At 40.3% G+C, this 24385-nt stretch overlaps 1 protein-coding gene and 1 non-coding gene across 3 annotated transcripts in view; both read right to left on the bottom strand.

The window, feature by feature from the left end:
- The window catches only part of polr1a (RNA polymerase I subunit A), a 62746-nt gene that overhangs the window by 722 nt on the left and 37639 nt on the right, over positions 1–24385 (bottom strand). The window contains exons 26-35 of one of the 2 annotated variants that reach the window (XM_028459277.1): positions 22901–23159; positions 22079–22246; positions 21852–21987; positions 19851–20005; positions 16630–16756; positions 16442–16549; positions 12322–12573; positions 12038–12238; positions 5236–5353; positions 2428–2592 (exon numbers count right to left, since the gene is read on the bottom strand). In XM_028459277.1, coding sequence (XP_028315078.1) covers positions 2428–2592; positions 5236–5353; positions 12038–12238; positions 12322–12573; positions 16442–16549; positions 16630–16756; positions 19851–20005; positions 21852–21987; positions 22079–22246; positions 22901–23159 — 1689 coding nt within the window. Of the gene's footprint in view, positions 1–2427; positions 2593–5235; positions 5354–12037; positions 12239–12321; positions 12574–16441; positions 16550–16629; positions 16757–19850; positions 20006–21851; positions 21988–22078; positions 22247–22900; positions 23160–24385 lie in introns of those variants that run through there. The other variant, XM_028459278.1, reaches the window with a different exon arrangement.
- On the bottom strand, positions 11828–11964 carry LOC114471691 (small nucleolar RNA SNORA5). Its single transcript, XR_003675013.1, has one exon. It is a non-coding gene; the product is annotated as a small nucleolar RNA SNORA5 (small nucleolar RNA).

Raw genomic sequence — 24385 nt, 5'->3', positions numbered from 1 at the left:
GTTTTTGGCTACTCTAATTTACAACTTTTAACCAATTTCTGTGGTTTTTTAAATCTCATTGCCCCACCATTTTTAGTCACTTTTAACCCATTTTATTTCTTATTAAAACAATGATTTACATTTTTAACTCACTCAGTGCCATTGACGAGATAACTCGTCATTTGCGTTTATTATTGTTATCTAAGCTGTGAGGTGTTGTAGTGACCAACTGTGCCCTGAAGATGGCAGTAGTACACCTTTAGACGAGAGATTAACCACTGATGCTAACCAGCAAAGCAGGAAGAAGCAGGAACGAGTGAGATTATGGTGCTACAAAGTGATATTGTGACGTATCCAGCAGCTCACAGCACCACATACTAACAGAACATGTATGGACATGAGTACATTATTGATAATGTTGCGATGGTGAGATAAAAACGTCAACTAAGGGCTAAATGGGTCATTCCTGCGTGTCGGGAGGAGGGGGAAGGAGGGAAAGGGGGGTGTACAAAATGCCCCTAGACTGTGAGCCAGATAGCAAAATAATAGGTGACACGTAGGAGGTAGCAGCGCACCTTTGGATGAAAGATCATCCATGCTCAGCAGAGCTAAGAGGGAGAGGAGGAAAGGCGTTTACGAGACAGAAAATGGCACTACGTATGAGAGTTGACGTTCCCAGCAGCGCACACTCGACCAGAGCATGTGTGGAACTCATAGATAGTGTGGCGATGGTGAGATAAAACAATAAAAAAAAAGGGAAGGCAGTGACACTCTGTATGTCGGGGAGGAAGAGGAAGTTGCGTGTGCAGACTGACAGGAGAGAAACTTGGAGGAACGTCAAAATACAGTAAGAAATCCATTTAACTCTGACCCATAGCAAAATAATAATAATTTTTTTTAATGAAAGTAAAGGCTTCAATCTTTCAGACTCTGGTGTCAGATTTCAGAAAATATTCTGTGCGTCTTTAAAATCAATCAAAATGCTCAAAAACGGCTAACGCTGAGGGGGGTAGAAAATCTGAAAATGACTGGCACTGAATGAGTTAAGAAGCAAATAATATGGACCATCATTTTGCTGACTTTATGGATGGACCCCAAAAATCTCTCCCCTTTATTCCCCTTTATAGATGGACCTGTCTCTCCATGACTGTTCTTCAATGTTCATGTCTGCTTAACCCCGATCTCTAGAATCTTTATTTTGGGGTTCGAGGGCTGAAAAGATTGAGAACAACTGGTCGAAAGAACTCTCAATTATTACAAAAATGTGCAAATTTCCTCAAATCATTCCACAAAATTTGCTCAAATTAAATAAAAATAGGAAAATTGAAGTAAAGCTTCTGCAGTGACTGATATCCGTCACTTATTGTTTGAATTTCATCAGAACCTTACATACATATTTACAAATCATTTATGCTTAAAAGGCAAACTAGGGCACAGTAATGTTAAAATAACTTTTTATTTCCCCTCCTACTTTAAAATCTGTGGCCCACTGATATTAAACTGCTCCGTATTTGGCCCCTGAACTAGAATGAGTTGGACCCCCAGCTCTGAGGTTTCCCACCTGAGAAAGACACATTTACAGCTTCAGCTGCATGGCCTGTGTGTGTTTATTGCATTTTGTAATGTCTCTCAAAATGCCCGAATAATCATAGAAAAGGGCTTTTCTAAGCAAACATTGAGAAGCAGTGATCAGAGAAACGTGGCTCGTAGTGTTTTGTTACGAATCAGAAACTAAACAGATACAATATTTGCATTTTATTCAGCTCATTTGTGTCCACACGGTAATGGCCTGTAGCTACGCAAAGTGGTAAACAAACAGCGTTGGCAGGACAGCTGTTCTCTCATTGACCAGAAACCAGGGGGTAAAACAGCAATTCAGCATTCTCCAGAGTAGGTTGACGGAAAGTCATTAAAGCAGTTCTAAATGTCCGGAATGGATACTGTAGATCTAGACTCTATAAATGGGTGCATTATATCCTATTGTGTCAGTTTCTATTGATTATATATTCATTAATTTACCCCGTCTTGATCCATCTTTAGTTTCCTGTGCTCATTATTTTGACATTAAATCGTAAAACACTCTCCTGTACAGGGTACGTTTTAGCACATCCTCAGTTCTTATTGTGCAGTATCAGGAAAACTTGTCATTTGTCAGACCAAACGCCATCAGATGAAACGGCCTTCAGATTTTATAATTAAGTAATCAGACTAAAAGGACTCAAATAAAACCGCCTCAGGCTGTAAAAAACTATCACTCATTACTGACAGTTTACATCTAAATAGAATTTACATAGTTTCAAAGTTGACTAACAGTTCAAAAAACACTTGTAATATGAAAATATGATTCGTTTTAAAAATATATTTGCCCAATAAACTGACGGACCACTCTTTGAGAAAGGCACGTTTGGATCAGATTGGAGTTTTTATTAATTATGAGCTCATTCTCACCCAACATCGTGGAGTCTTTGAGGAACTTGTAGCTGGTTTCAAAGGTCATCTGCTGCAGAGGGGAGGAGTTGGAGCGGATGGCATGGCGGTTTAAGGGCTTATAAACGCCTTCAAAGCACATGTAGTCTGCCACCAGGGACAGATGCCTGGGGTCCACCTCAATCCCTGGAGACAAACACACACATATATTACAGTAATACAACACTGAGGGCACGTTTTACTGAGGGAGACCAGATGTTCTGCTTTCCATAACTTTCCATACACCCCGCATTGTTATTGACATTCAGACTGCAAGTTTGAAAATGTGCATTCTATACCATGAGCAGTAGTCAGGGGGGATTATATTGTTTAGGACAAATATTTTGTGCTGATAACAGTGAACACGGTGGGAAACTAACTGTAAACCATTTTTATTGTACAAAGATATACAAAAACTACATCCATGGTATGGATGTTACATGTTACATATGCCTGTCAGTTGCTGCATTCCCATTATCCTTAGAAATGCGCAAAATCTGAATAGCGCAACTAATATTAAACAAAACAAAAAACTGGTAATAGAAACACCTGAATTTCTAAAAAAAAAGAAAAAGAAAACACTCAAATATCGTTTAAAATGTTTTAAAAAGGTTTTTCAGACGTTTCGATATCGCAAAAGCACAATGGAAAGACTTTTTACGCAATTGTACATCACAGAACGTGACGTACAGACGAGGAGACATTACTTAGCATTATAATTAAAAATTATTACTGCCACATTACACAGCTAACAACAAAGGAATGCTTGAGTGTTATAAGGAGGTTTGGAAAATCCATCTTCCTGTAGAGAAGTCAAAAGAAAATCATACTTTGTCGAAACTTTAGAAATATCGCTTTTAATTTGCGAAAAACTAAAAATGATTTCCCAATCAGTGCTTGTTAACCAGCGACGGGCACTGATGGCATGTAAAATACTAACAATTAAATTAAACTTTATTCATGTAGCGCAAAATACAGCAATAGTCATATCGTAGAACTTATCAAAATACAAAATTCCTCAGAAAAAAACTAATTCACATGAACATGCAATGAAAAGAGAAATTTAATTTGTCCACTTGACTGCTCAGCTTTATCGCTGTTTAACTCATTCAGTGCCAGCCATTTTCAGAATTTCTATCCCCGAGTGCCAGCCGTTGTTTGAGCATTCTGAATGATTTTAAAGACCAACACAATATTTTGTCCTATGACGATCTGTATTCTGACACCAGTTTCTGAAAGATTAAAGTCTCTACCATCGTCACACTCTCAACAGCCAACTTAGTTCCACACGTGCTCTGGTCGAGTGTGCGCTGCTGTGAGCTGGTTGGAACTTCAGCATCAACTCTTGTAGCGCCATTTTCTGTCTCGTAAACGCCTTTCCTCTTCCTCTGAGCTCTGCTCATCACGGGTGATCTCTCATTCAAAGGTGCTCTGCTACCTCCTACATGGCACCTATTATTTTGCTATCTGGCTCACAGGCTTACTGTATTTTGTATCTGCTCCCCCCGTCAATCACATAGACGTAACTTCCTCCCGACAGCAGAGCCGGGTTGGTTGATGATTTTATCTCACGATCGAAACATTATTAGTAATCCACTCAAGCCCACACATGTTCTGTTAGTATGTCGTGCTGTGAGCTGCTGGATACTTCAGAATATCACTCTGTAGCGCCATCATCTCCCTCGTCCCCGTTTCTTCCTCCTTAGCTAAGGTAGCATCAGTGGCTGATATCACATCCAAAGGTGCGCTGCTGCCACTTTCAGGGCACCAGTTGGTCACTACAGCTTAGATATTGATGAGAGACCTCTGCCAGGGTGTATGACGAGTTTTCTCATGGAGCGTTTGGATTTGAAATGACGAAATATCTTGTCAATGGCACTGAGTGTGTTAAATCCATTGAAAAAGAGCAAGACGAGCCAGAGAGCAGTGATGCTTAAAGGCAGGGTAGGTAATTTTCTAAAGCTAGCATGATTTTGGAAGTAGCATCCTCCGAGGGCTTCCGCCTCAAAGTTTTTACAGGTTTACAGCTGCTACAGGTGACAGATTTTCTTTGTTCCTTTTTCAGAGCACATATGATCTGAATTTCTGTCAGGACATAGAGACAATTTCAACCAAAAACGTGAAAAGTTTATCTGGAGAAAATTGCCTACCCTACCTTTAACCTGTGACATCACTCAGTCGCACAGTAATGAAGCAGTCAGTCAGAGCATGCCCGTTGCATTCTCTCTCTATATCACTAATATACATGTTTGATTACTAATTTCCTAACATGCTGACGTTCCACAGTCTGTATAATATATTTAATGAATGTGTGTGATATATTTAATCTTTCTGGTCAGCTGCATTGTCTATAAACGCACAGTGAAAATGTACAGTGTGAGGCAGGCAGTACCGCGCCGCACAGAAAGGGGGAATGTTCAGCAATAAGGAGACCAGCAGTGAGCAGGCATGGCCTTCCCCACTATTAGAGTCTAAACAATACCTTTAACCCCCAAACTTCATGTTAAGGTAAGATTATTCATGATAAAAAAAGCATATTTTGGGAAAAAAAAAAAAAAAAGCCAAGTTTTATTTACCAAATTACAATGGGTTCAGTAACTCCAATAAGGTTAAGAATCACTGTTATAAGCTAAAGGGACAAACAGATATGTTCTTGTTGTATATTCAAGATAATTTCTAGACTACCTCAATAGAACCCACATAAACTAGTCTTTATCTCACATCTGGTTGTCCTGGTTTCACTGTGTGAAGGTGTGTGTGTGTTAACTGTGTGAACATGTGCGTTTGTACCGTAGACAGCAAAGACGTCTTTGATCTCCTTCTCGATGACCTTCAGTGCGACCTCTATACCGTATGTGTTGGCCACGGCGTGAACTTCATTACAGTAGAGTCTGTTCAGGTCCAGGATCTGAAAGCATTGATGAGCACAGTGATTATAATAATACACATACATAAAAACTGTATAAATTTACTTTGTTTGATACGCACAGAGCCTCGCGGTGTTTTTTTTATTTATTCTTATTTTATCTTGCTTCTTTTAATAAATAAATCCCGTGTTTGAAGTTGTTTTAATTGAATTATCTAAGTCAAGATCACATACAAAAAAAAGCAAATACATTTAAAAAGCAAATCCAACAAAATATGTGTTTGTTTTGTCACTATGCCATTATGCCTTGTGGAAGACAAAAGATGCTAGACTGACACTACACCTTCTAAACAAATACAATTTTGGCAACAAGCTTGGACTTCAAGCTTGCATGTCGTAATCTCAGGATAAGTGTACAGGGATGTCAGTGTGGAGTTGAGGATACTCCCAGCAATAATTCCAACCACAGCACTTAAAACACTTTAAACTGAGAGACTGCTCTTAGAATCCTTTGACCATTCCAGTAACTGTGACATCAGACCAACAGAGCATTTCAAAGTTGAAACTTACAATGCAGTAAATGTGTACAACAAATAAAATAAACGTATATTATGAATGAAAAGTGTCCTAATCTACTTGATTAAAATGTCAAGATACCAAGAACAAGGTGAATGAGCTGACTTGATGTAAAGCCACTCTTTGAATGCTTGATTTTTCCTCCCTTTGAAATAAAAATCAAAACAATGATAGCTGAGAATATGTGTATGACTACAGTTTTATTCTAGCAGATAAAAATGTATTGAGGCAGGATTTGGTGTCAGTAGAACTAAAATAGGTGTGTCTGTGCAACATGTGTCCGTTAATGCATCACATTACGTGTTTGCACAGAGACCCGGCGACGGCCTTGATTTGACGTATAAATGCTTATGATTTTTTTTTTTTTTTTTTTGAACTTATTTTTATTGAAAATCTTCAATACAGGTCAAATACAACAAAAGAAAACCCAGTAGTATCAGACAAAATGTAGGCACATTATACATTACTCCTTATATCTTTAAAGTAGAGCCAGCATCATAGTGGGGGGAAGAAAGAAGAAAAGAGACAGTTTATAAACATATACACGTGCATCTTCCTTCCCTTCTTTCTTTCAACATGGAATAGTATAAACAAATCAGCCATTAGAAATGTATCTTTGTATTAAGGACCATTTATCCATGAATACATCAATTTTCATTTGCAGTCTTGCTGTTATTTGCTCCATATGGTACACTTCTTTTAGTTTGTTCTTCCATTGAGTAATAGTGGGGGGCTGAGGCTTGAGCCAAGAGACCGTAATCATTTTCCTTGCAACTAAGAGTAGTATTCTGAGTATAAATTTAATATCATTTAATCTTATGTTGTTGGGAAAAATTCCCAATATTAATAAATTAGGTTCTAATGGGATTTCAATGTTGAGACAATTCTCAATTTCTCCTTGTATGTCTTTCCAATAGTTAATTTTGGACAGTCCCAAAACACATGGGTATAGTCTCCCACCAAACCACAGCCCCTCCAACACCGATCAGAGATTCCACCAAACTTAGACATGACAAAGGGGGTTCTAAAAAATCTAATTTTAGTTTTCCACTCAAATGCTCTCAGGCTTGGACTATTTGTTATTTTGTGTCCCTCCCGCAATGTCCGTTCCCAGTCATCATCTTTAATTATTATGTTCGTTTCTAGTTCCCATTTTCTCTTAATGTCCTGTGTAGATATTTATAAAAATCTTGGGCTGGCAGGTCATACCTCTGCTGGAGTTGCTGAAAAGACATTAAACTTCCTCTTTCAACCATTTGGTCCAGCATAATAAGACCCTTTCCAGCCCAATTTTTAAAGCCAGAGGAAGGTGGAAACTCCAAATTATGATGAATTTGTATCAGTCTGCAAAGTGAACTCGAAAGATTTAGTGTCTTTCTGATATTTGACCATATGGATAAAGTGGTTTTGACCCATTCATTTGTAACTTTCTTCTTCTCTTTTGACCATGCATCTGGACTTATAAATGGAATCGTATCAAGAAACATTCCAGGACAGTCTCCCTGTTCCATTCCAAACCAGATTGAGTCTTCCTCTTGACACACCCATGTCAGCAGAGATCTAAGTTGAGCTGCGTAATAGTAATTTTTTAAGTTTGGTATATTCAATCCACCAATTTCTTTAGGGCACATGAGAGTTTTGAGTCTAATTCTTGGACGTTTATTTTGCCAAATAAATTTTGAGAGCCATTTATTGAGTGTTGTAAATGTAGACATTGGGATTTTAATAGGTAGTGACTGAAATAGGAGAAGAAGTCTTGGTAATATGTTCATTCAAATTGTTTCTATCCTCCCTACTAGCGAGAGGGGCAAAATTTCCCACCGTGTGAAGTCTTTTTTAATTTCATCTATCAATTTACTATAGTTAGCTGTAAATAATTGTGATGTTTTTGGAGTAATCATTATTCCAAGATATCTAAATCCTTGATTAGAGAGTCGAAAATGAACTTTATCTCTGGAATTTGTGGGCCATTGGCCTTTTAACATCATTGCTTCTGATTTTGACTGGTTTATTTGATAGCCCGAAAGATTACCATAATCCTCTAAAGCGTTCATCAGTGGGGTCAATGATGTTGCAAGGTCGCTGATATATGTTAAAATATCGTCCGCGAAAAGTGAAATCTTATGTTCTTTATTATTCCCATCCTCAATGCCCCTAATATTTCTATTCATCCTGATTGATGCTGCAAGGGGTTCAATATTAATTGCAAATGAAAGTGGACTGAGGCAATCACCCTGGCGGACCCCTCTTTCTAAATAAACGAAGTTCAAGCAGCATCCGTTTACTCTAACACGTGATTTGGGGTTTGTGTATATAATCTTTATCCATTCCACGAACTGTGGATGGAAACCCATAACTGATAAAGTTTTATATAAAAACTGCCAATTGACCATATCGAATGCCTTTTGTGCATCAAAGCTGATTAGCATTGAATTTTGCTTATTGTTTTTGGCTTGTGTTATAATATTTAAAGTTCTTCTTATGTTATTGGTAATGTGCCGGCTTGGGATAAAACCCGTTTGATCTGGGTGAATAAGTTTCTTTATATGTTTTTGTATCCTTTAGGCTAAGATGCCAGTCAGTAATTTTAAATCATTGCATAACAGGCTAATTGGTCTGTATCCTTCACAATGGGCTGCATTCTTTCCTTCTTTATGAATGACTGAAATTATGGCCTCAGGCCATGAATCAGGTTTGTTACCATTCTTAAGTGTGTAATTAAAAACCTTAGTCAGTAATGGCAATAAAACATCAATAAAACATTTATAAAATTCTCCAGGAAGCCCATCAGTTCCTGGAGACTTGTTGTTTTTTTAACTTTTTAACTGCTTCTCGTATTTCACCCTGTGTAATCTCTGAGATCATGCTTGATGCTTCTCCTGCAGATAATAAAGGAAGGTTTAGATTTGTAAGAAAGGCATCACACTTCTCCCCCAATTTGTCATTCATTGGATTTGGTTCCTCATATAGCTTTTTATAGAAGTTTGCAAATGCATTAGCTATTTCCTTTGGTCTGTATACCTTTTTATTAAGAATTGGATCTACTATATCATGTACTACTCTATCAGCTTGTATTTTGTGAAGTTGGAAACCCAACAGGCGACCAGCTCTGTTTCCCATTTCATAATATTTTTGTCTCGTAAATCTCAGAGCCCCTTCTACTCTGTATGTGAGAGTTTTATCTAATTCTTTTCTAACTTCTTTTAGTTTTATTAGTATAGTATTTGATCTTGAATTTTTATGTTCAATTTCTAAGAGCTTCATTTTATTTTCAATCTTGATTTAATCCTCTAAGCGCTGTTTCTTTAATCTAGAAGATATTTGAATCATTTTTCCTCTTATCACTGCTTTAGCTCCACTCCACAAGATAGGTGGATCAACTTCTCCATTATCATTTATCTCCAAATAATCAATCAAAGATTGTTTCAGCTCTTCTGTATTGGTGAACAATGAAACATTTGCTCTCCAATATTTAAAGACAGTCTCCTTATTCAAATCAAGGTGTAAAATCACAGGTGCATGGTCACTCAGTGTTATTGTTCCTATTTGGCAGTCGGTTACTTTGTACATATGTTGCTGAGAGATGCAAAAGAAGTCTATTCTTGAATAGCTATTATGGACATTAGACAAGAAGGTGAAATCCCTCCTACTTGGATTATTATCTCTCCATGGATCCCCCAAACCCAATTCTGTTATCATGTTATTAAGTGTTTTTGTTTTCCTATTTTGCGGGCCCACCTCTGATGGTGTTCTGTCCAATTTACCATCTTGCACAGCATTAAAATCTCCCCCAACTATTATTATTCCCTTTGCATTCTCTGCTATGGTGTTTGCAATATCTTTAAAAAAGTTTTCATCATATTCATTTGGAGCGTACAGATTTAAAATAGACACTTCTTCCCCTTCTAATCGGCCTATTACCATAACAAACCTGCCAAGTTTATCCCTGATTACCTTCTCTGTTGAAAAAGCTAGTGATTTACTGATTAAAATAGCCACCCCTCTTTTTTTTCCAAAAGATGCACTATATGTTTGGTTCACCCATTCTCGTCTAAGTTTTTTGTGTTCAAGCTCACTTAAGTGAGTCTCTTGTAGTAACGCAATGGAGCATTGTAATTTCTTTAACTGGCCCAGTATTTTTTTTCTTTTTATGGGATGATTTAAGCCATGGACATTATATGTAACAACAGTCAACTTTCCCATTAAAGATTCACAGATTAATAAAGGAGTACCTCATTACTTTCTCATACACATTACAAATATCAGAGGGTATGTACCTACAAATAAACAGTTGTATTTTCAGTGGATTTTTCAGATCAGTATTGACCTGGAAAAGAACAGTAATTAGGAACATGAACAGACTCCCAACTTTCACGCGAACAAACCAGTCCTCCTTAAAAGCGATTACGGTGGAGACGGAGGTGCGTGACGAAATCCCTCCGGGTTTAACACACAGTGTCGTAGCAACTGTCCTGCAGCAAAAGGCTGCACTCCCAGTCGCTCTCATAAATCCAAATAAAGAAATCCAAAAAAAGAAAAGAAAAAGAGTCATCTTACCTCCCCTTTGGAGGGGGAAAGTCCCATGTCATAGTGGTAAAGTCTATGTTGGCGATAACTAGCCTTGTTAGTAAACTTTAGTTGTTTAAGCAATGTGCACATTCCTGCTGTCGCAGTTCACTTTTCAGTCTTTTATTATTCGTCATCTCGTACAAACTTTTGCAGATCGGTGACGTCCAGCGCTGCGTCTCCGGTGGCTCCTCTGGATGCAGTGGCCCAGTCGTTGTGCAAAAGCTTGTCTCGGATGTTTTCCCGTTCATCCACCTTAACATGTATTCCGAGCTCGTTGAGTGCCGGCGCTGCCTCTGTTAGTGTAGCAAACGTCTTCGGTCCATGGTCGTAGTAGAGTTTCAGCTGGGCAGGGAATGGCGACACCGCCTTTATCTTCTTCTCTTTCAGCCATTTAATCACATCCCTTACTTGTTTACGTTTCTTCTGCACCTCCGCGGTGTAGTCCTGGTCGAAGTACACTCTCTGGTTCTGGTGCATAACCTCGCGACTTTTCCACGCCGCTCGAAGCATCTGTTCCTTCACCCGATAGTCCAGAAAGTTGACAATAATGGATCTAGGGGGTGCAGACTCTTTTGGTTTAGTCGTCAGGGAGCGGTGTGCCCTCTCAATGCCCAGCTCCATGTCCGTGGGCAGCTTCAGTGAAGTACGGAGCATTCCGGTTATGAAAGGAATCATGTCGTTTTTTTCTTCTCCTTTTATTCCATATATGCGCAGATTGTTTCGCCTTGCCCTCAACTCAAGCTCCTCACATTTAGCAGATAGTTTGGCATCCCGGTACAACAGATGGCGAATGGCTCTCTCATAGCGTTGTAGCGTATCCTCGTTGTCGCTCACCCTCTGCTGCACGTTGGTCATTTGGTCAAGCTGGTCCGTGCGGTCAATCACATCTTTCAGTGTCGTCTCCACTCTTGTCAGAGCAGCCTTTGTGTCTTTAGAGGCATCCAAGTGTTCTTTTCTGAAGTTTCGCAACTCCTGAAGTATAGGTGCCATGTTGTCTTCAGGCTCGCTCATGTCCGCGGCGTCCTCGTCTGCGGGATCGTGTTTGCTGTCTTTTTCACCGCTCTTATTTTTGTTTTCAATTTGTCGTCGAGTTGTAGACATCTTTGGTAGTGTCTCACATCGATTATAACAGAAAGCGCGTGCTATGTTGGCTAGTTTTTCGGTCTTTCCCCGGAGCAAAGGTTTCAAGCTGTTTCTTCGGTCATGACGTCACCGGAAGCCCTATGCTTATGATTTTTGACATACCCAAAATGCAATGAAGTGTCCTACATTTCCCAAGTTCATCAACTACAATGACTTTTTTGTGTGGAAAAATTATTCATTAAATGAATTGCTGTAATATGTGTAAGCAGTTAGCCATCATACGTGAGCGTGTGTGTGTAGTACATATTTATCCTCAGAGGTGATGGTGAAGCACCATGAGGCCCATGAACTACAGCTTCACTGTAGCAGCCACTTTGGCCAGAAGCTTCCACTGAGCAGGAAGATCTGAATTTGACTGGACTGCAGCGTGGCTAATGCTAACAGGCTAACAGGGCAAATGGGGATGGTTGGATGATATCAATATGAGAGCTGACGTACGTCGCTGTGCTTGAACATCTCGTGCATGTTGATTCCCTCTGTGTTAAGAACGGTCTGCTTCTCTCCCGTCTTCGTCGTGGTCTCGTTCAGCAGGCAGCGGCTCAGGCCTTTTGTTTCAATGACGACCGCACTCTGGGCCAGCAGCGACAGGACCGAGGCCAGATCAAAGTGGACCTTGCTCACCGGCAGAACCATGTCCACCTGGAGAAAGCCAGAGAGCAGGCAGGTGAGTGAGTGAGCGGCACTGTGAATGAACCCATTGGATACAGATGATTGAGGCTCACCTCACACCAGAGCTCATGCTCCTGGTCAAAGCTGTACCTCTCTATGGCTGGGTTCAGACCCAGAACCGCGTTGACTCTCATCTGCACCGAGGAACCTCCCACAGCCTGTCCGTCCTGTTTCAATGCATTCTCAGGCTCTGCCCCAGTGTTGGCCTCTGCATCTTTCTCCTCATCCTCCTCCTCCACCTGCTGACCGTCTTCATCCTCAGCATCGTCGCCCTCATCCACATCATCCGCACTTTCATAGTCCACCTAGAAGAAGAACAAAGGACGACTGCTACAACACTGGCATTCTTCATGACATCTTATGATACTTTTGGTTTCTTCTGTAGAACAAGGCGACGAAGAACTCATTCACACCAGCCAATCCTAAATGTGTTTGAACTGCTCTAGGATTTGTTTATCCGAAAACACAGTGACCCTCTTTTATCAACCTTGCGTGAAAACAGGTACAAACTTGAGTGCACATTTAATCGTACGACAGGACCAACGTGTGATTCATAAAATATTCATATTTTAGCACTCCCAGCATACAAATGATCAGTTGTTGATAAATGTGGCAGCTGGATTTGATTGTTATGCCCTGCTGTTTTGGAGTCCCCTCCCACTGAGGTCAAACAAGAACAGAAACTTTTCCAAGATGAAAATCGACAACCTCAAAGATGTGCTTTTTGAATGTGTCAAAACTAGACTTAAAGCAGCACATTTAAACGCTCTGTGGAAGAGGATCAGCTACTGAGCAGGTGAAGTCCCCCCCGTGTGCACTGCGAGCAACTTCACAACAGAGATCCTGGAGAGGCACACCGAAATATGACGTTTATATCGACCTCAGCTGTCTGCACGCTTTATGAAATAAATTTCACATTAAAAGAAATTAACCCTAAAATATCATCCCTTGTCTGTTTATTATGCCTTCAACCAATTTAACCAATTATTCATCACATTACTGATTAAATACTGCAGCACATTTGTACAAGTTTAATGAACTATTTACATTTAATAGCATGAATGAGGTCATATTTCCTCTGTGCAGTCCCCAGTGCTGTATGGAGGAAATAGGACCTCTTTCTCCAAGACTGAGCATTACAGCATGTCCCGTGTGTAGGTGTGTACACTGAATGAACCTATGCACGCTGCTAGCAGAGTTTATTAGCGGGTTTATACAGTATTCCGTAAAAGGAAAACCAAAAAAGTGGTATCAGTATTAACATGAGCTTTTTAAAATAAATTTTATTTTGTTTGTTTTTAATGTATGCTCCAATGAGAGCTGTGGTTTGTTTAATACTTTATTTTCAGTCTCAGTCACATTATCGCACACCAGGTGGATCGGTTTGGTTTCAGTGAAGATTTTATTCTTTGGGTTAGACTCCTCTTCTCATCCCTGGTGGCTTCGGTGCGTACGAATAATACGCTATCTTCTGGAGCGGTTCGGTATATATTTCCGGTTACAAGCTTAATTATCAAAAAAGCGAGTTGTTTCCGATTAATAAGTAAACAGCTCACGCATTCTTTAGCGGTATTCAAATGGGCAGATAACAGGATTCATTACTTTGGAGTCTTCATTCCCCAGCTATGTCTGATACGCTCCGGGCAAATTTTGTACCTTCAATTGAAAAGACCGAGTAGGATTTTGCCCACTAGTCTGTTTTACCACTATCTCTCGCTGGCCGGGTTAATTTGATCAAGATGATCACCTTTCCTAAATTTATTTTCAGCATGTCCCCATATTTATCACTAAATGATTTTTCGATAAATTGATCAAGTTAATATCTAAATTTTTATGGGGAGCCAAGCTAGCTCAAATCTGCAAGTCTGTCCCTGAAGTTCTCCCAGTAATGTGCGCCATGTTTGCTGAGTGACTAAGTTTCAGTTTAAAGTGTTCTGACAGCCCTTGCTGTGGGCGGGTCATTGATTTGACGTTGCATTTACCGACATCTTGAGTCATGAAGTAAAAGCAATGTCAACGCAAATGGAAAAGACAAAGACAAAACAGAAAAAGCAATGACAAAATTTAAAAAGCAAAAGCAAAATAGAAAAAGCATATGACTACGTTTGTATATTTTTTCAATACTGATTCTCTTTATATTTCCAAAGTTGTATTATTGATTCTCTTTATATTTCCACATGCATTTCCTTTTCATTTTGGAACTCCTGTGAGTCCGTACTCCTAATCCACTGTCAGCTATTTTCGGCACATGCGCTGATATCACGTTCTGAGTCACTAAAACGCGCTGTTGCTTTTACGACTCTGCTGGCCAGATGATTAATCTTGTTTTGTTGGAAGCTGGCTTGGCCCCAATCACATGGTCGTTGGATTAAAGAAGTTCTCTGTAATCTAAAACTGTTATTTAATCAGCCTCTAATGTATGTCTCCTGCATTTTATAAAGCACTATTCGCATGAGATTAGTTTTACCTAGGGACCACATGTAATAAATAAATGACCCCCCAACGTCTGCTTTTCATGTGGTGCATTCGCAAGGGATAACCGAAGCCTGAGATTTTGCTGAAATTTACGGACATCTCACGGATATGATGTCAACGCGCTGCGTAAACCAAATTAATGAATATAAAAAACTGATTGTTTTTTTGTTTTTGTTTTACTCATTTAAAACTAGAAACAGGAAAACAAAAAACAAACAAGCAGCGTTTTTCTGTTTTAAAATTAGATATGGTTCCGTTTGTGTGACATTTGGATATTTACGAGGAAACTAGGATGAGAGCTCATGTTTTAATCTCACCACACAGACGGACTTTTACTCTGCTGCGTTTGATAAAAAATTATAATAGCATGTTTTCTACCTCGCACTGATGGCAGAGGTGTGTCGATGGCGTTTCATGAAAGAGTTATTGATGTTGGAAGTCCAAATTTGTGAATATCTCACAACTTTACCGAACAGTTTTACGGTCCAAATAGTATCCAGATAAACTGGTGACTGGGCGGACTTTTGCTCCCGGTCCGGACATAAAAAGGAGCAACGCATAAGTCACATTACTGGTGAATTAAAACGTTATTAATATATTAATAAATCAAAACGTAAAAATTGATAATATGTAAAACATGCACATATGTGGAACCAGAAGTGGTGTAATAAATCTACTGGTCCTCCTTGTTTCTTATGATCAACTTCTGTGTGTGTTGACGGCTGCTGTTAGCGGTATTTATAATGTGCAAAATTAACATTTTACTGCCCTCAAAAAAGCTGTAATCGTTTTTGCAAGTGTCAAATCGTAGAAGTTCTAACATTTATTGTTCCACACACCAGCCTCACAGTTGATAGTCAGTCACCAGTTTATTTGGATACTATTTGGACCGTGACACTGTAAAACAAAACATAAACGTCAGCAGCCTTTTACGAGCTAAAACATTCACAGACTGAATGAAAACATGAGCAGGACCAGAAAACTCAAAGAATGAAGGGTATAGGGATTCAGATCCTGCCCATTTCTGTCCAAATCACAGAGAGGCCTATTCACATTGGATTAGTATTGTCACAGGACCTCAGAGTTCAGCATAATATAGTAGGTTATTTGCGGGGGAATTTTTACGTTACAAATTACTGACATGGCCAATTCGCACGGGATTAACATCACAGACATTCTCCGCAATTATTACAAATCGCATGTAGTCCCTCGGTAAAACTAATCCCTTGTAAATAAAGCCTTACTGTATGTGTGAATGTGTGTGTCTGTGCCATATGTCCCTGGTTGGTTTGACCTGAGTGTGGTGGGTGGAACAAGGGAGGGGGTGTGAGGGTTTTTTTTTAATCAAACTTCAGAAAGGTACCATTCCTATTTGCACTTGTTTTTGTATTGGATTGAAAAAGAGAATGTTTGATTTATAGCTTGAAGCCAGTCCCAGGACCATTTTACATTCCGCTCGCAATGCATCATTGGGCGGTTGAGTATGACTAGTGTGTCCACCGTGCATACTGAAAAAATGTCTCCATATAGTGTACATCTGGGTATTTCTTGCATTCTCAATCTTTTCATACTAGCTAATGTGAACGCACTACATACTAATTTGGACATCAAACTTAGTATGAGTAGTACATTGGTATGACAATTACAACACAGCCATAGTGACTCTTCTGAATGTGTGACCAGTCTATGACCCCTGACCTCCTCTTCCTGTTTGTCCTTTCTTTTGCTGTCTGTGGCATCAGCGTCTCCTTCGTTTGCTTGGTCATCAACAATCTCTCTGTCCTCCTCTGCTTCCTTTTCTTCCACCTGCAGTGAAGAAGAAAAAGAAGAAGAGCTTTAGGTGAACAGTTACACACTGACAGCGTGGTCGCAGCAGACGCACACACCTCTGCAGAGCCTGCAGGTCCATCAGCTTCATCTTTGTCTCTGGGAGTGGCCTTTCTGGTTTCCACGGCGATAGATGCCAGCTTGGCCGTGCGCTTCTTTATGCCTTCAAGGAGCAAACGAAAAAATCTGAAAAAGAGAGAAGAGTAACACTGGTTACAACAAATATTGTGTACAACGTGTAGAGCTGGGCGATATGGACCAAAACTCGTATTGCAATATTTTTTTTCGAAACGGCGATAAATAATATAAATCTCAATAATTTGATTTCAAATAAAGTCTTACCAGAAAGACAATTCTGGGTTAAAATTGCTGATGCAAAATGCCACACAGACACATTTATTAACAAACAGCTGCACAATATGTGCCACTAGTCGTTTTCTCCTTTAAAAGACAGCACGTGTGAGTGAGTTCTGTAGTATGGCTTGTTAAGGGGAAAGTCAATAAGTTAATAAGCACTCAGCAATACATCTAACTGTGCTTTTCATGCTATTCTGAGAACAGACATGCAAACACCCAAAACACATACATTATGCAATCTTGAACACTCTGAAGAATACAATAAGACAAAATACTATTTTCTTCAAGCAAAAAGTGACTTTTTATCATATTTGCAAAGTCGGAGCCAGGACTGTGTTTGATGGACTGTCTGACAGCTGTAGCTCATAGCCCCCGCCCCCTTCCGCCATGGCCAAAACACAGCAATGCTCATAGCAAGGAGCACCATCTTTTCTACAGTGTATGGTCTGGAGGAGTAGAAGATGGAATTGGCAACTTTCCTGCATGCTGCCATCACTGCAGCCTCCGTGCGGGCTGCTGTGAGTGACACTGTGTTGTTACGATGCTGCTGCTAGATTGGTGTGTGCACAATGAGAGAAAAAAGCGCTGCAGTGATATGCTTTTAACAGAGCATGTTATATTACTGTGATGTTGCTGTCGGGCTAACGTTAGCTTGTTAGCTCCTCTGAGGGAGGGACTTTGAAAAGTTTGGAGGCAGGGCAAGAGAGCAGCGAGGAGAGAGGGGGAGAGAGGGATCTGAAAGTTACGGTCTGCACCTTTAAAGCAACACTGTGTAACTTTTGGCCACTAGGGGTGCTAGACCTGCAACTTTCACGTCAAGCGCTCCTAGTGGCAACAAGCGCCGCAGCACTGTTGTAAAAATCAACAGTCAGTCAGACAGGCCAGCCTCCCTTGTCTTCTGATTGTGTATGCAGGCAGTAGCTGACCTGTTACTTCATGATAAGGATTGGCTTTAAGGACTGGGTCGATCAGGCTGGGGTGCGAAGCGGGGCTGAGCTTGCGCCGCGGCTGGAGGAGCAGCTGCCGCCACCGCCCTCCTCTCCCCGCTGCCGGAGGCCCGGCGCTCGGCCCTCCTAGCCGCGTCGGTGGCGCTCCCCCCTTACTCTCTGGCCTCGCTGCCGTCGTCGGCCCCCTTCGAAGGAGGTCGGGGTGGACGGGCAACCCGGTGTGTGCGGGGCAGTGTCTGTCGCGGACGGAAGGCGGGTCAGCTGGGTGTCGGCGACGTCTTAATAGCTTCGTCAGAAGGAGTTTTAAACTTTTTGCTTGCCTCGACCATGACCAGGAATCAAACAGGAGGAAAAATACCAGCAAAAGCCTTAGCTCAATGAGTATATCCAAGCTTGTGGTCAAGTGACTGCCGTAAAGTGATACGGCCCGCTCGGAGCAGTGACACTGTCAAGCGCTGTATATTGGCCTGAGGAGTCATTTAAAATAACTCATATGGATCAACTCTTTAGATAAAAAAGTCCACAGTTATATTTGTACAGTTATTCGCTTTGTTACTCAACACCACTGCTACTGAGCTACTGGTTTTACACTCCTTTAAACAGTTTCCATCATGTATCTTGTTTCTTTACACTTTTGGTGTGGACAAGCCTCTTTACCTTTCTTTGTTGATCCATTTACCTTATACCAGCCACTCTTTTTTTCTCCACTGCTTTTGCTTTGTTCTCAGCTGCACTTTCATCGTAGGGTGAAATAATTGGATTATTAGCAGGACTTACATAGGGCACTATAAATACCTTTTATTTTTTTTCAAACACCATTTATTTATTTTCAAATTCTGCATTTTCCACATTGTTATTCTTTATTCAGGTTTTTTTTATTTTTAATTTTATCGATTTTTTTCCCAGAAAATATTGGCTTTCAACTCCTGTAAGTAAACAAAATGAATAATAATAATAATCTCGTCTACAACAACAAAACTTCCCACAAATATTCTGTAGCACTGATGAGATGTTGAACATATTAAAACATTGTGAGCAGGTGAAGCTGACGGAGGCTGCTCAGACCATCACTGTTGGTAAACGGGTGTAGCTTCACAAACACAAAATGCTCAGCTCTGTATTTAGGAGTGCGTGATCAGTTGCATAGTTTTTGGCAGTTTAGTCGGTGTTGTGCTTGAACGATTTGTTTAGCTCTGAAGCGGGAGGAGTGCGGGTTGGGGCAATGAATGAACGATTAAACGAGTCCTTAACGTGAAAGATGTAGGGACCTACATACCTGTTAAGCATCTGCGTGTTTTCCTGTTCAAGTTAAACCGGTTTAATCCACTCCTGTGACCTGTGAACAGGTTCGTACGGAGATATGTGTGGAATGGCTCTAGCCTCCAGCGTGTATGGAGTGGCAAACAGCCTTTGATGACGACCCCCCTCCCCCCCTAGAATTGTATCTATACGATTCACAAAAAAATAACCTGTTTTAAGAGCGACTGCTTTGCATGTATGTCAGAAGTAGCAAAAAGCAGCGAATCCTAAAACAAGTATTTTGATACAAAATATATAACGTGTTATATTTATGTGTAAATATGTGCCGATGTTTTGTTGTAATATGATTAATATTATATCAATATTACAAATATTACTATTCATATTTTTTTTTTTACATTTTCATTGTAATCTTTCTGCTGAAACAAACCAAACGTCCTCAGTGGGAAGAATAAAGCTTTATCATATAAGTATAAGTGTAGTGCGTGAGTGAGTGTTGGTGGTGGTCGGAGGGGCCGATGGCGCACTATGGCAGCCTCGCTTCCGTCAGTCTGCCCCAGGTCAGCTGTGGCTACAATAGTAGCTTACTACCACTAAGTGTGGAGTGAAAAAATAATGCCTTAATTCTGTAAAGTGCTTTGAGTGTCTATAATAAAGCACTATATAAAATCCAATGCATTATTATAACAAGTGCACGGACATGCGCACGCACGCACCTTGTTTCCATGTAGTGAAGGATTTCTCGAGGGGACAACATCTTGTCGTCGGTGTAACGCTGCGGTGGTAGAAAGTGGAAGGTGACTTTAAATGCTCGAAGCTTTTGGTGTTTATCAAGACGCAGAGTTTCCACCACGTCCACCTTCTGCAGGACCTGCACACACACACACGCGCACACACACGATCATTGACGTTGTCTGACTGCCATCTTACCTGCATTCAATAAAAAGCCTGTCCGCTGCAGCACCAACTATGACAGATATTGATTTAATTCTTTATGGTCATACAGCAGCATGTTCCTATTAAACTGAATGCTTCACCATAACAGTGAGAGTGATGGTTAAATGACCAGCTCCAATAATGACAGGATTGTTACGAGGAAAGTGTGTACGTTTAATCTCTGCTGTGGACAACTTTTTGTTTGTTGCTTTTGAAGTCATGAAGACACTAAAGCGAAGCAGCATTACAGAGAAAGGGGCGTGGCTTCTGTGAACAATGATTGTCAGTGTTGAGACTTTGTTCAGTTTAAAGGTTTTGGGTTCACTGTGTCCTGGATATAAAGCAGGATGTTACCACAGCAAGTGCCATTATAGAGCAAGTTTATTCAACTGATATAAACAATTAAATACTTGAACCGAAAACATATTTAAACGCTGAATCAAAGAAGCCATCAAGATCTGAAAGCAGAGCTTCAACATCAACAGGGATGAGGGAACAGTTTTACTCTCCCACACCAGGGACTCCCTGGGACCAGAGACGTATATAGAGAGAGTTGCGACAATGCTGTTCACTCCAATGGTTTGTTTTTTTTTTTTTACAGCAATGGCGGCTCATGGAGCCTCACTATCATTCCCGGAAAAGAGCAGTTGACTGTTGCAGCGCAATGAAGCTAGTGCGGATTACACAGTTTGTGATGCACTTTTGAATGGTAAAACATTGAAATAAACATATTGGATATTATTATTATTATTATCAGCGTATCGAAAAAACTTCCGGGAACAAAATGAGTCTAGATCGATCACGTGAAGGTCAAGCATTTCGAACTTCTGTTGTCACAACTCTCTCTAAAAGGCTCTGCCTGGGACCATCGAGCAACAGGGGGCGTGGCCAGCCTGAGAGAACTCTTAGGTTGGCCACACCCAGAATGAACTCATAAGGACACATGAAAATGATTAGTAGATGCCTCTGAGGAAGACTGATCTCCTGACATGCTTTTATAAACAAATAAATACAGCATCTTTTTAGATTTTAAAATTCTCACCCATGGTTAACGGCATCAAAGAGTGGAACCAAAAATAGTATTACACATGACACAGCAGAAACCTGAATAAAAATGGATATGTGTTTATTTTAAGCTAAATTGCAACACCTAGTGGTCAAACATATGACTAATAAGGACTGGAATTAATTTGACTGACATATTACAGATACACACTTGTTTCCAAACCTGTGGAAAACTTTAGCACAGTTGTATCTTGAGCCCACTGTTTATTATCATCACTAAACTTGCTGCAGTTGATACCCATACATTAGTTTAAAACATGATCTATTACATGTCGATGAGTGTAGCTGACGACTACCCATCGTTCCAAAATTAAAAGATCTCTTCTTCTGTATCAACTTGACAGGGAACAAAACTGGCAAAAGAAAACAAAAAAAACATGCAAACTGGGAAACTTCTGTTAAAATTAATAAACCTGCTGTTGCTTTATGAAATCACCATTGTGGCTTTTACATCATCTGTAACCACTAAGGGTCCTACTTCAATCTGAACACAAAAATTGCCAAGTAGGTCATGTAGAAGCTTAGAAAAAATCGTTATGGGTATGTGATTGGCTGCGGCTTAAGAGGTTAAAGCACACAGAGGACATCACACAGAATCAAAGGTGTGAATACAGCCTTCCACACATTTAACTGTGTTTGTTGTGGGATTGAATGAGTGAGTGATGAGAGAGACAGACGTGATCAGTGATTAATGAAAACAACACCAGGGCTCTTACCTCAGACAGACACACCCTGGTGAGCTTCTTGCGGAGAATCTGAGCTTTCTTTAAGGCTTTCTTGCTGTTTAGCACTGGGATGCTCATCATTGGAGTTTTTATGTTGGAACTAGCCACCATCAGGATCTCCCTCAGGCTGGAATTCACACACACACACACACACACACACACAACAGTGTTAGATGACCAGCCCTCTAACGAGATCTAGCTGGTGCAGCAGTTTTTACCGAGGGATTCCCAGAGTAACGTTCATCTCTCCTCTGCCTGCAAAGTGGAAGGTGTTGAGGGTCATCTGGGTGGAGGGCTCTCCAATGGACTGAGCTGCCAGTAAACCCACGGCCTCCCCAGGATCACACAGCGAGCGCTGCCACTTATAATGGAAGAGTTGACGGAGGCTGCAGAGGATCCACAAACACAAACTCAGGCTGTAAATTTCACACTAACATACTACTCATACCAAGTCTGACATCAAAATGAATATGTAGTGCATTCACAATAAATAGTATGAAAAGATTGAGTATGTGAGAAATACCCAGATGTATACTATAAGGGGACATTTTTGAAGTGTGCACGGTGGGCACACTAGTCATACTCAACTGCCCCATGATGCATTGCGATCGGAATGTAAAATTGTTTTTGGACCAGATTCAAGCTAAAAATAAAATATCCCTTTTTCAAACTAAAAGCACGTCTTCTCGTCTTCCATAAATTTTTTTTTTAACATTTTTGTAAATAGGGCTCTTGTTTTGAAGTTAACCAGAACATTTTGTCAGTAGCACAATGGAGGGTCTCCAAAAATCTCTGAAATGTCGACATGAAGTGTTTTCATGAGTTTTATGGATCAAAAAAACTTATCTAATCATACTCAATCATATAATATAATACACAGTATATATTTCATTGAGTTTGGAGTGTATAGTACGTTATGGGTTGTGTTTCAAACACAGCCCGTGTCTACCGTCTAATCGGTGCACGAGTCCTGCTGCTAACCGCTAACAACAGACATGCTCGTTACGTCGAACAGTGCATCATCAGTGCACATCTATTACCTGTGCGTGTCCACGGCCTCTGCGCTTGCTCCGTCCCTGTTCTGCAGGTACTTTTCAGTGATGTCATGAAAGTTCTCAGACACGGATCCAAAGCAGACGTCGGGTCTGAACAGGCTCAGCGATGGCTCAGGGCAGCGGGACGACTTCCTGCTGTATTTGGACCTCCTGACTTCATCCAGAGAACGCCACTGCTCTCTGAGCTGTTCAGCTGCATCCTTCAACTGTGCCCCTTTCTTCTGAGAGTACAGCAAGAAGGCCCCTAACACGCACACACACACACACGCACACACACACAATGAAACTGATTAACATTACAAAACAAGTCCAGCAATAGTAGAGAGAAGGAATGTAACTAAATTGTAAATGCAGCGGTATTTCGGTTTTAAAATGCTTGCAATAATGCCGTGACATGGGACGGTATTAAAAGAGAACTCAGAGTACATCCGCTAGTGTAGTTTTTTTCTGGCATTATTGAGTGAGCCCATCTGAGAAGAAAACTCCATCTCCCAGGACCTCCTGCAGAGAGGGAGCCGATCGGATAACTTCTACTAGGTCAGTCCATGTTGTAATCTCCTGCTGCTCCAAAAGGACTTTTAAAAATATGTTGACTAAACCTCTACTATTATGAATTATCTTTGATTGAGCTTGTACCTACGGGTACGGTTCAAATCGGTAAACAGTGGCTAAAATCATTGGTGCTTGTGCCCCCTGGTGGTATCTCCATGCACAAATTTAATCACTGCACACGACTCTCCTGCAGCAAGTGTGTGTACCAAAAGTCACAAGTAATCTTGCGTTGAAGAAATTCTCACCGGAAAAGAACCACTAATTTATTTTAGGATTTTTTTGGTTTTAAAAAACTTACAGGCACTGATTCTCTATGTAATATTCTCTGCACCGTAAACCGTTAAAATGCGATGGGAATGATCCATATCTTGTTAAATTATTGAGAATCTGACACTTTTCTGTACTGGTACGTAAGAATTAAAAGGCAATCAGGTTTTCTTTTGCAAATTTACCAGTTTATGCAAAATTAAGGCCAACAATAAAGTTACATAATGACAATAATAATAGCACAACTTTTGCATCACTTTCTTTGAAAAACCTGCTGCAAAATCAGGTGTTTTAGGCTGCAACAAACACCCAAATTGGCAACAAAATCCTGGAGGGGCTGAATATATGTGAGCATGTGTTTTTATCCTTAACATTCCTGGCACTTAATGTTTCACACTATGGCATTTTTCAAGTTGTCTTTTTTTTTTAACAATGAAGTAATAATACCGCATCGTGGCCTTAATACATGACAGTATTGTACTGTGAAATGTTGATCTGGTTGCATCCTTAGTAGAGGGTGGTGTTGCTAAGAGCAGTTTTCCTTCCTTGTATCCAGCCGTTCCTAATAAATGTTAATAAGTGAAGGGACGTTTGCTCACTGCTGCTCATCAGTGCAACTTCTACTACCTCTGTTATCCACATCTGTGCACA

This window comes from Gouania willdenowi, chromosome 10 (assembly GCF_900634775.1).
Source record: "Gouania willdenowi chromosome 10, fGouWil2.1, whole genome shotgun sequence".
NCBI classification, from domain to species: domain Eukaryota; kingdom Metazoa; phylum Chordata; class Actinopteri; order Blenniiformes; family Gobiesocidae; genus Gouania; species Gouania willdenowi.
The sequence above is the reverse complement of the archived record's forward strand: the minus strand, read 5'-3'. Positions and strand labels throughout refer to the sequence as shown.